Genomic DNA, 12,793 nt, shown 5'->3' on the forward strand with positions numbered 1-12,793 from the left:
AGATAGTGTGATGCATGATGTGGGAGGGAAAGAAAGTAACACACACTTTCATCTGTAATATGAGCAATACAGTAAGTTTTTATGGTGATACGTTCATGTGTATAGATTGTTTTAACTGTTTTACAAGGAAAAGTGTACTTTTAAAGTAAACTGCTAGTAATCCATGTTGACTGTACATATTTGTATGTATTAGTAACATATAATAAAAGGTATAAACATTGTTGGCGGTAATTTCGTGCTCATTGTGCCTCAATATGGACACAAAGATTCATATTCATTTTTATTTCACACATCCACTGTACTGCCATCAGGTGTTAGCCTGGTGAGGTATAGGTGCTTCTTTCTTTTAAAGTGACTCGTTAAGTCATCCACCAAGGGCTAAGAGGGATTTGTACAAACATCCATGGAAACATCTGTCTAGCAGCTGTACAATAGGTACAACTATCAGGAAATTTGCTTCAGTATATTCATTTTACCTTAATTTACATAATAAATGATGTGCTAATCAGTACGTACAGCAGACAAAATTAGTTCTGCCTTTACCTGCTGCAACATTGATGTTAATGCATCATTCTAAAATGGGGCAATACATAAGTATACATATTTTTGTACATTATATTTTATGCACTTTTTAATTTTAATATATATATATATAAATATATTTTATTTTTAGATTTCAAATGTACAATTAACTTTTACTTGGAGTATTTTTATGCAAGTACATCCACACCACTTGTTGCAGATTTAAGTTTGTATAAAGACCTTATTTTAATCACCGTTCTATTGACTTATAGCATTGAAATACTTTCATGAAGGTTATGCACTGGGACACAGCTCTATTTATTCCTTGCAACCTCAGACGGAGACAGTAATACCGAATAATCTCATATTGAGCCTAAAGCCCATTTCTTTTTAATATTTTGTAGACCAGTTAACGCATTAAGGACCTACGGTGGGATTGCAGTAGCTTAACATTTTCTGCAGGTTTTGTGAATGTGTTGAGAGCAGTCGCCCACTGCCAGGCATGCTTCACCAACAGTGTCACACTATGGAGAAAGAATGCAGATATGCCAAGTATTGACTTCACAGGGCAGGAGTTATTTTTAAGCCTAAGTGCATACCAGGGACAGCAACTGTGTCGAGCAACAGTTTTCACTAGAAGAACAAACCTTTACTACAGGACTTTGTCATTAAATATTAACCAACCTATGATAAACAAACAGTCTTATTGCATAGGACTTTATTTTCAGACAGCATTTAGACAGATTCACACAATTCTCAAATTTCAAAGACTTTATAAAAAAAAAAAAAAAAAATTCACAAAAAGACATCAGCCCATCAGTCCAAGTGCACTTATCCAGATTCCCTTCCAGTGGAGGTATAAATAAGGGGGTGAAGAAAGAAAGAAATATCCAGGATCCTCTTCAACGCAGGCAGCAACATACTGCAAGAGAAGACACAAAAGTTTCATGCAATAATCTGCAACTGTTCTGATTGTTGACATTTTTTTTTTTTTTTTGCAATTTAAACCAGTAGTAGCACGAGACTCAAAACCAAACATAACAGTACTGAGCATTTTTATCTTCCACATTTCATACAAAAAAAAAAAAAAAAAAAAAAAAAAAAAGCTCATTGTCAGCTGCAGTTAAATTACATGACGCTAGTCATTTGTGGTTTGCAGAGGGCAGGAGCACATTTACACGCCAGACTGAATCTATTCAAGCTGGATTTAACTTGTCAAAGCACATTTGGCAAGAGATCGTAAACTCAGCACCACCACATGTGAGCAAAATGAACATTCAGGTTTCTAGTTTCCAGTTTTAAATTAGTAGGCAACCAATGAAATATACTCAAACACAAATGCTTTATTTTACACCTAGTAAAATGCATACAATTTTTAAAAGGTGTGTGAAATTGTAGAAAAACTAACTTTTAAAAAGTTGAGAGATAGAAAAAAAACCCACAATGAGGAAACTAACTGTAAGAAAACTGATGACAACAGAAATTAGGATAACACGAGCGGGTCTTGTTTGTAACGATTCTGCTACTTACCACACACATACACACAGATACAAAATGTAGGAGTTAAATCTTGAATCCCAGCGCCCTCATGCAATCTTTATGTGCCTCAATAAGAGCTGAGCAGTTCTCCTCTCCCTTTTCAATAATGCTGAGGGTAAAACAGAAACATGGTATTAATATATATGTTCAGCAGTAACAAGGAAGAAACAAGTCAGTCTGTCAGATTTGACACTTACCAAGCATCCCTGACTTTTTTTGTTTCTGGACAAGCGCAGCATGGTTTCAGTGGCTTGTGCTGCTCTGTCTTGTCAGTCACAGCAGCAGGCTCCACGCTGGCAGCAGACAGGGTCGACATCTTCTGGCTGAAGAGGAGACATGAGAAGGTGACTTCACTTGAAGTATTGTACTGTATATGCTGCAACTCACATTATCATGACTTGTTGAAACACCTGAGAAGTGCATTACAGAAAACTGCTGCTTATTGTCAAATGCATTTGACCCAAAGGAAAGTGAGAAAACTGAACATGCTCAAACATTTATAGCAGCAAACCTCAAAATACTCAGATTACAAAATAATAATAGGAAGCAGCACTGTCATAACTTAGAGGTTAAAATGAGGGAAAACTTAAGGTGTGTACATGTGGCTGAGCAGGAGTCACTGCTCATGTGTTATCAAACGAGTATCTTTATTAACATTCAGATATAATGATAAAATAATCATGCTGCAGATCTACTTATATCCACAATGTGACATTGGAGGAAGGTGAAGTGATGCAACATCAGACTACATGACAGCACAAACACCATGCTCACTGCAGCCTGCACAGGTCACTGACTGGACGAGAATAGTTTTATTTAAAGTAACTGAGTCTGGTGAAAGTGAAGATAAAACCCAAACACAACCATCAAGTCGGTTTCCGTGTTTACCAACTTAGCTTTAGCTGCTGGGAAACATTGCATAACGCTGTGGCTAGCTAACATGAAGTTAGCTAACAGCGGCTAACATGTTGACAACGTTACTCACGAAAACGTTCACACAAACTACGGTTAGTTAGTTAAACAGATTCAACACTTTCAAAACAACAGGTAACTTGCGCATGAACTCAAGCTGTGTTGTTAAACTTACCTGTTCGGAGACTTGTTAACAGCTTCACCTTCAAGTAACACGAGGAGAACGAACTCACGTCACTGCGTTTTTATACAAAGTCACGTGACTCAGAGGGCCAACAGGGGCTTCTGGGAAATGTAGTACTCTGTAAAAAAGAAATTAAAACTACATAAAACTTTTGTTTCTAAATATAAAAAGTAGCTAAAAAAGTATAAAAATGGGCTTTATTAACATAAAACATAACACTAATTAATTACATTAAAAATATTAGTTGCAGCTTAACTAAAAGGTAATTTCAATTACAAATGTAAGTGGTAACAGTCACCCTTGATTTACATTAAATATTTATATTATATAATATTTTAATATTTAACAGCCAGTCACAAATTATCCAATGTATTAAAAATGAATACATGTAAAATGTATTATTGTGCTGCTAAAAAATTATTAGGTCACTGCTGCATTATTCACTTTAATTAATGTTTCACAGTAACATTAACTATCATCATCAAGACATTTAAAGTGACTGATTTATTATCGATGTCAGCCACAATATTAATGGTGAATATCTCCCAGTATTTTTATTAGTAATTAAAAGTTACATTTCTGAACCAAATAAATGAAACATATGCTGGATTTATAATATATAAAATAATATATTAGTCTTCATTTGAAATTATCAGGAAATCTGGACTAGATTTGTTCCACATGTTGTCAGCAGAATCATATTCAACAGTATTTAAAATACTTTGTTTTGATTAGTGACACAGTTTAACTGCTGCTCCAGAGAAATCAGACTCACAGTGGGGTTACCTACTTACACAGTACTAGCGAGTACCTTTGTACTAAATTTTAGATAGTAGTGGTACCTCTACTTGTAGTGATGTGCATTCTTTACTGCACTTTTTCTTAAGTATTGAGTTCAACCACTTGTATGTAGAGCAACCAAACCTGTCAGAACATAACAACATGTTAACTCTTCCTTATTTCTACAATGATTATAACGAGTCACAACATTATTTCTGAAAGTAACCACTTGCTAATGTCACTTTAATAATGCTACTGTGGAACATAGTATTATTATATAACACTGAGCATTTAGACCTGTTATTTTCAAGGACACTGATGTTCATATTTCCTCTGGGTATTACATCAAGATCTCTGTGAATAAAATGAGAAATCATACCGGTTCTGCACAGTCACAGCATATGTACAGTACACAGATGCAGTATTACAGTCTGTTAAAGTACAGTAGTTGATGGATGCAATATAAACTAAGGTGGTGTGGGACTTTTATGATATGAAAGAAGTTCATTTTCTGTCCTACAGTACTGAAGATTTGTGTGTTTTCACATGTCTTCTGGGTGTACAGTGCGTCAGCACAGCAAACCATTGCGTAAGCAAAAACACTGAGTCACTTATTCTAGTTTGAGGGCCAGCTGTGTGCTAGATAAATGTAAAGCAAAGTAAGCAGATTGTTCGTTTGCTGTACTGTGTGATAGATATGCACCTATATGTGCTTTCTATAGAATATAGCATCCACAGCGTGGCATCTTAATAATGAAAAGAAAAAATGTGGCTTCAATTCGCTCCCAGTTTTAGCTGACGTCTCTCTTTGTTTTGGTGTCCCCTGCAGAGCGGAAGTTTAAAGCCACAGTCTTTCAACTAGCTCCTCTTCCTGTCTAGAAAAGCAGTAGTGTAAGCAGCGTTTGTCTGTCCATTCTCCCACATACTGTATATTTTAATGTCATTTTTCACAAACCAACAGACCAGCAGAAGAGAGAGCTCCAGACAAAACACCAAACAGTCACTAGATCACGTTCTAACCCTTTAAAGAGGGTCGGTTCTGAGTCTGAACAAGTACAATAATTATAAAAAAACAATGGTTAGAACAAGAATCGTTTGTTCAAACACTAAAAGTCTGTGTGCATTAATTTTCCTCCTGGTGGCCGTGCCACTAATGATGGAAGACAAGATTAAGGTAGCATGACATGCCACAATAAGTCTTATGTGGGAGGCCCACTGTCAGTTTCCCAGGCTCTATAAACAAAACCTTGAACGTTAAAACTGGTTGTTCATGGATATCACAGAAAACTGCATCACACTGTGTCATCACATACCATCCACTTCATTAAAAACATATTTTGTATGAAGATGTTAGTTTATAAGTGGAAAAAGTGATTTTTTCTTCCACATAGCTACTGCTGGTGTTTCCTCTCTGCTTCAAATAATCTAATGCTGGAGAGATTTTAAAGAAAAAACTGTAACCCATGAAATATCCCTCACATTATTAGACACATCTTATTCACTAAGCTGCCAGTACCTCACCTCACCCACTGACATGAAACCTCAGTTAATCCCATGCTGCCACATCCTCTAATATCATTTTTGTCTTTCCAACTTTGCTTTGCAGGGACTTTCCAGGAAAATCCAGTGGGTTAAAATCCAGATCTTCTATTTTGTAATCCTCAAAATGAAATATTTCATCTTCTGTTTGTTGTTTTGCTGCTAAAATGAGCAAACAAACAAGAGAAGAGCTGACTCGGAGCTGCAAGCACATGTACAGCATCAGGTAACACAGTACAGTGTTTAATTACATCCCTGGCAGAGACACTAAACTTGTCTCTGCACACACTACCAGACGTGAAGCGCACATAACAATGGGTGTGATCCACTCCACACACACACACACACACACACACACACACGCCATTGTCCTCAGTATTACTGTGAGCTCGACCTTACTCTCTTGACATGGCTTGATTCATGTGGCGATGAGACGTGGATCCTGAATAGTTGATGAGCTGGGAGAAAAAGAAAAGAAGTGGAGAGGTGAGGTGGGGGCAAAAATAGAGAGAGAGAGAGAGAGAGAGAGAGAGAGGGAGGGAGGGAGCAAGTGAGCAGAAAGGCGGGTATCCACTCACCAGGCTCCACACAGCTTCAATAAGCCCTGAGGTTTGGAGCCCTGATGGAAAATTACCTTGTGACCAAGAGGGGAGGTCAGGACTGGTCGAGTTAGACTCCTCTCATCCTGAGAAGAAGAAGAAGCAGCAGCAGAAGCAGAGGGAGGATGACCTGTGCATTCAGCTGATCACAGGGGACCGACCGTGGCCTATGGAGAAACTAAAAGGTCCCGCCGTGGGATGCACCATGGCCACCTGTGGATGGAGAGCCCTGCTTCTCCCTCAGCTGAACAGACAGTCGCTGTACGTGTACGGCAGCGAGGTGGCCGTGGAGAAGGAGTGCCTCCGTCAGCTGGAGAGCGGAGTCTTTGTCATTCACCCCTTCAGCCTCATGAGGTATTTAATACATCTGATGGAGACTGAAGTTAAGTTTTACTGTCATTACAGCAGGGTTAGCTCCTTTTGATTATCGATCAACAATGTCACAGATTTGTTGTGTGCATTTTCTACAGATTTCTAAGTTTTAAAATGTTTAAGGAAAATCAGAACCATGTCTGTTGTGCTCAGTGTAAATTTTAAAGGATGAGCAATCAGGTAATTAAGAAAGGAAAATAATTAAGATTAATTAATAGTTGCCCACTGAAAATGGTGTAATGGATGTTGCTAATTAGTATTAAACTTTATTCAACAATGCAATTCATGATCATGATTAGTGTTGTACCTGAAAACGTCAGAAAACCTCATGGAAATGTGAATTTAAAATCTAAAGAGCAGGTAAACATTAAAGCAAAGTCGGTAACAAATAATTAAACTTTCATAATCAATTAAAATTAAAAATTTGATTAGAAGGCCATATCAGACGGATCAAATGGCTTCTTTAAGGAACATGTTGTCACAGGCGGCTGGTTTTGAATTATCCACACAGTATTGTTATTATTAGTTTGTAATGTGATCATATGAGGTGAAAAAAGAGAGGGAATGAAACAACTGAGATCAGAGAGCAGAGTTATTTGAGCCTGGCAATCGGACCCTGGCTGAGAAGATGTGCAGTTACAGTATCAGAGTGTTTTGTGTGCATAAATCAGCTTGCATTACCGGCTGCAGCTTGACTGTGTAATTAGTGCTACTGGCAAAAAGACCTGAGAGTTTCAAGTACATAGTCTACATAGAACCCATGATTTGAGGTTTACTCAGAAGACACACATGCTCAATATATGTTTTAGTTTTATTTATTTTCTTTATCTTTTCCCTTTAGGAGTTATTACATCATGTGCATGATGGCCATCACATTTCTGAACCTGATTGGCATTCCCATGGAGATAGCATTTCTGGATGAAAACAGCGGGCTGGCATGGGAAGGCTTTAATGTGTTTTCAGACACTCTGTTCCTGATAGATGTGGCCCTGAATTTCCGGATGGGCATCATAACAGAGGACGGCGAGGTGAGAGCGGCAGGACTCTATTTTCAGACACAATCTGGAAGACTATAATCCCTGCACACACAAGCACATACAATCCATCTCCGCCCCATCTGTAATCTACTCAATACACGAAAGACTAGATTAACAAACCTCCCCTCCCGCCGCTCCTGGACATGGGTAAAATTGGCACCTGCTGTTTGATTTTATAACAGGGATTATGACGTATTGGTTAAATGAGTATAACATTTCCAATTATGCAGACTATATCCTGTTTGTTTTCATCTGCTCATGCTTTAAAAGTTCTATCTTGCCAATCACAAATGGCCCATCTGTGGTGTTTACTCTGGAATACACAAGCATCTGGTTTTGGCAGATTTATTCACAGTTGGTTTAGGGTTCACATTCATGCATGTGCTTCAGCAACAATTCAACAATGTGGTCAGATGAATGCTGGTTTTTCTGTGTGAACACACTGCTAATCTAATCAGACATCTCAGACATAAGAGTTAAAACACACATCTGATGGCGGTGTCTTCATCCATCTGCTCAATCTGCTGCTCTGCTCTCTTTCACAGGAAGCTGTTCTGGATCTCAAGCAGATACGAGTCAGTTACCTGAGGACATGGTTCATACCGGATGTCATCGCAGCTTTCCCAATCGGCTACATCCTGCTGTTCGCGGTAATAATGAGCAGACTGTTGCAGCAAAAAAACAACAGTGTGCTGCAGTGGTGGAAGAAGTACTTTTACTAAGTAAAAGTACAAACACCACAGTTTCAAAATACTCCAAAGAGTGTTTAAAGTATACAGAGTACAAGTACACCCCTGTAGTTCATTCTAAAAGCTTATCAGATTGTCTTGAGTAATCATTGTTTCACTACTTTCTAACTCATTTATACTCGATGTATTACTGAGCTGAGGTCAAGGAACCTCTTAACCAGAGCCTCCGCCTGAAGTGTGTTTATAATTCTTATTTTAAAGTTAAAGGGCTTCAAAAAAAAGTGCAAAGTGACCCTGAAGAAAATCAAACTGGTCTCTAAGAGAAAAGAAACATCAAGATGATTAAAAGGAGCACAAACAGTTGAAAACAGTAAAGTCTAGGGGTTCCCAACCTGGGGGGAGTCAGTGGAGTCACCAGAGAAATCTAAGGGGTTGTTAGATGATTCGTGAGAAAAGAAAGAGCAAAAGGCTTTTAACAATGTGAGTTTGTAGTAATTTCTCCCTTTTCCCCTTTGTTTAACAACTAACAATTAATAAATTAAGAGACTTCCCAAGTTATGCTTTCTAATTTGAAAAGAAGTAATTAGTAAGTACAGCTGTCAAATACATGTTGTGCAGCAACTTTCTTCACACACGATAAGGAAAATGTAATTAATAAAATAAAAATTCATGATTTAACAAAAATGTAATATACAGTATGTTTTTAATTATTCTATCCCAGGACTTGGAATACCACAGTGATGACAACCCGTCCAAGACCAACAAGGTGATGAGGATATTGATGTTCGTGAGGATCCTGAGCTTGATCCGACTGGCTCGAGTGTCCAGACTGGTCAGGTTCTTCAACGAAGTGGAGAAAGTAAGTTCAAACGCCAGTCAGCCTTCAAAGCTCACCTCAGAAACTCAATCACCCTTTCTCCTATCTGCAGACTCTGTAATAGACACAGATCAGATGACAGATCCAACTTTGGCCACTTACAGCTTACGTCATTAATGGAGCGATAGCTGGCGCCGGGCTCAACGTCAACACAAACAAACAAAGTTTCCTATTTTCGAATCATACAAACTTTAAGCTCAAACAATAGAGACCTGGGGAAAGTTAACAGGTAGAACAGCTCACATTTATTTAGTTTATGTTCATGGTTGTCTCATAATAAAAAACACAATATAGCCTGGATGTTATCTTGACACTGAATAATACATGAATTTGTGTGTAACCTCAAGCCTTTAATCTGCTCCTGGCAAAGGAAATGGTCTCTGGTGCAGAAAAGTAGACACGTCGTTCAATCTGCATCTTTGCAGAATAAAATAATATATATTAACAATAATACTCATAATCTTACTACTACTACTACTAATAATAATAATAATAATAACAATAATTATGATAATACATATTTCACACAAATAACCATTTCCCGACTTCATTGACTTGGTCTCCTGTGGGACATAAGGCCACAGCAGGGTCCCAGCATCATTTCCTGCCTTTGGCAAAATGTTGAGCCTCTTCCTTAGTTAAGTTCATCCTGGCTTCCTCATCCATCACAGATCTGTGCCAGGTCTTTTAGTCTTACAGGCTTTCCTCTGTCGCTCCATCTCAGCCACGCTTTGGGATCAAATCACAATCTGCCTCCGTCCGACTCACATACTGTCGTCCAGCCATTATAGTGGACTCATCTCATAATACATTATTATAAGTTTACTTCTCAAGCACTTGTTGTCATGCATAACAACTGGAAATTAGGGTGTGATTCTGTCTCTTCATCACAGGTTTCCAATGCAAACTTGGAGGTGGTCCGTCTGTTCTTCCGCGTCTTGTCTCTGTTCATGATGATCTTCCTGTTGTGTCACTGGAACGGCTGCATCCAGTACTTTGTCCCCATGCTGGAGGAGTTCCCCACTGACTGCTGGGTCAGGAAAGAAAACCTGATGGTAAAACTCATTTCACTAAACACACCTTGTGATGTTCTGAGAAATGCAGCTAGAACAGAATGAATTGTTCTCCACAAACGCTAAGAGGTTCTTTAAAAATCTGTCTAACATTTTAAATTTGTATAAAAATGCGTTGTTGTTGTAAACATTTAAAGTTTCTTCCAGAATGCCACAGTGATTGTGAAGTACTCCTGGGGCGTCTTTCGGGCTCTCTCCCAGATGATTGCTCTCTCCTATGGCTCCATGGATGCTCCAACAAGTGAGAAGTATAGATTATTCTTTCTCCAGCACTAACAGATGTATCACATTCTCTCTTGGATATAAATACCTGCTATTTGAAACTGAACAAGCTCATGTTTCGGTGTCTTCTTCCCCAGATTATGTTGAAATGTGGATCGTCATGGTCAGCATGGTATCTGGCTGTCTGATGTACACCGTCCTAGTGGCCAACGCTACAGCCATGATTGCCAATGTTGACCCAGCAGCCAAGGAGTACAAGAGCAAGGTGCAGAGACGTGAACAGTGCAGTGATGTGTCCTTTATAACTGAGCAAATAAGAGACATGCTCCTGCATTTACAAACATCTGGAAATGTTTGGTACTTCTGTCAGTAGAGCGAGTAGTCATGATAAGAGATGAGGAGTTCAGAAACGACTGCAGTAAATGAACATGTCACTCTGCAACTGGGTGTCATCAAATAGCAATTAAAGGCAAGGCTGTGTAAGTGGATGGTACAACTCAGAGATGGAGAGGTGGTGATACTTGACCCTACAAAGACGTTTTATCTAGACTTCACCAGAAAATGCAGCTCACTAGTAAAGAAGTACACACGTTATTACTGTTCGTTAATTAAACAGTGAAGTTATGTTGACTTATCTTAGAGTGACCACCAGGCCCTACAGAGCTGCTGCAAGTGTCCTGTTATTTCTGTTTGTCATGTGTCGTGTGATTCCTGTCTAAAAAACACTGTGACACACAGATGAGTCATTTGGAGCACTACATGGCTTTCATGAAGCTCCCACCAGAGCTGCAGCTTCGTATCAACAACTACTACCAGGCCCGCTATGGAGGGAAGTGGTTTGACGAGAAGGACATCATGAACACCGTGTCTTCAGCACTTAAAGAGGTGCAGCTTGGAAGTCAAACTTAATGCCCTGGATTAGCGCTGCTAGCTTGTTTCCTCGCATTTAAGTGAAATCAAGTTATTCCCAGAAATTAGGTTTATCTGAGTCTTTATTTCTTTTCCAGCAAATCCTGACAGTGATGTGCAGCCGGCTGCTGAGGAACGTCCCGTTGTTTCAGGACAAAGATGAAAACTTCATCAATGTTGTCCTCCTCAAACTGAGGTATGAAGTTTTCCAGGAAGGGGACTGGATTATCAGACAGAACGTCCCCGGGGACCGCATGTTCTTCATTGACCACGGCCAGGTCCTCATGGAGACCGACTCCTACGAGAGGGAACTGTGTGATGGAGACTTTTTTGGAGGTGGGTTGGAGTTAATCTGATTATTGAATGTCTTCAACATAAGTTAGTGATTTGAAAAGTGATAACCAGATAATAACTAAAACCAAAAACTGAATCTATTTAGCTAACAGAAGTCAGGATAAGTGGCTTAAATTAATTTAACCAAACTTCCTTTAAAAATCTGTCAATTCTGAACTATTTGAACTAACAATCGCTGCATAAACAGCTGACTACACAGCTACACAGGAACAGAGACCATGTCTAGGAAAAGATGCTGCTGCTATTGTTTTTTATGTGAACGTCTTATACATTATTCTGAAAATTTGTATTAATTCTGGTAAAAGATTTCAGTGCTTCCACCACACATACATTCATTTATGCAAGAATATTTTGGAGAGGTTACTGTCAAACCAAAAGAAACAAATCTATCTTTTCCAATTTGTGGGATTTATTTAATTCTCAGGCTTTAAATGGGAGCGGGTCCCAATCTTTTTTTGGCAGCAAACCTTAACAATGTTCAGGGTTAAGCAGGATTCCCAAAACAACTCAGCTAAGGCTGGTTATTTCATTTAGGATTAATTGTCAGATCTCATCCCTGTCATTAGGGTTTACTTGCTTATTAACCACGCTCTTGTGGTTCCTTCTGTGTGTAAAACAGAGACATGCGTGCTGACCAAAGGCAAACATCTGGCCACAGTGAAGGCGCTGACCGACTGCCAGTGCTTCTCTCTGTCCTGCGATGACTTTAAGCAGGTGCTGGAGGGCTTCCCAGATGTCAAGAAGGACTTAGAAAAAACGGTTCAGCTCGACTCTGATGACGGACTTGTGTAAGAGCAAAAGCAGTCCTTGGACTTTTTACTATGTAAAAAGGACAGAAGCCTCGGTACGGATATTTCCAGGACATTTTATGTGAACACAGACATGATTTCATGTGGATGAATTGAGGAGATGGACAGTTGTAGAGCACTTTTATGCTGACTGAGAATTATTCTGTCTTCTGCTCTATCAGTTATCAGCAATAAACAAAGACCTCAACAGTGAAGATGGGTCAGAGGTTCGATCTCTGCTTCCTTGTAAACTAAGAACTAATGTTTGGAAGATCAATGCAAAGAATAGACACACAAGATTAAAAACAAATATTCTGGTTTCAGACAACAATTCTCAACATAAATATCTTTGTACTCAGCTGAGATCTGGGAACAACAGTGCTAAAAGGAAACATCA

At 38.8% G+C, this 12,793-nt stretch overlaps 2 protein-coding genes across 2 annotated transcripts; one reads left to right on the forward strand and one right to left on the reverse strand.

Annotated features, from left to right (window-relative positions):
- Positions 1–1,223: 1,223 nt before the first annotated feature.
- Positions 1,224–3,232, reverse strand: LOC113172779 (cytochrome c oxidase copper chaperone). Its single transcript, XM_026375804.1, has 4 exons — positions 3,149–3,232; positions 2,259–2,384; positions 2,053–2,170; positions 1,224–1,444 (listed from the first exon to the last, which is right to left on the reverse strand). The coding sequence occupies exons 2-3, from the start codon at positions 2,375–2,377 to the stop codon at positions 2,086–2,088; spliced, it is 204 nt and encodes a 67-aa protein (XP_026231589.1). The 5' UTR covers positions 2,378–2,384; positions 3,149–3,232; the 3' UTR covers positions 1,224–1,444; positions 2,053–2,085.
- An 8,279-nt stretch (positions 3,233–11,511) lies between these two features.
- Positions 11,512–12,592, forward strand: hcn5 (hyperpolarization activated cyclic nucleotide-gated potassium channel 5). Its single transcript, XM_026377208.1, has 2 exons — positions 11,512–11,590; positions 12,228–12,592. The coding sequence occupies exons 1-2, from the start codon at positions 11,539–11,541 to the stop codon at positions 12,398–12,400; spliced, it is 225 nt and encodes a 74-aa protein (XP_026232993.1). The 5' UTR covers positions 11,512–11,538; the 3' UTR covers positions 12,401–12,592.
- Positions 12,593–12,793: the final 201 nt, after the last annotated feature.

The sequence above is a fragment of the Anabas testudineus genome, chromosome 21 (genome assembly GCF_900324465.2).
Source record: "Anabas testudineus chromosome 21, fAnaTes1.2, whole genome shotgun sequence".
NCBI classification, from domain to species: Eukaryota; Metazoa; Chordata; class Actinopteri; order Anabantiformes; family Anabantidae; genus Anabas; species Anabas testudineus.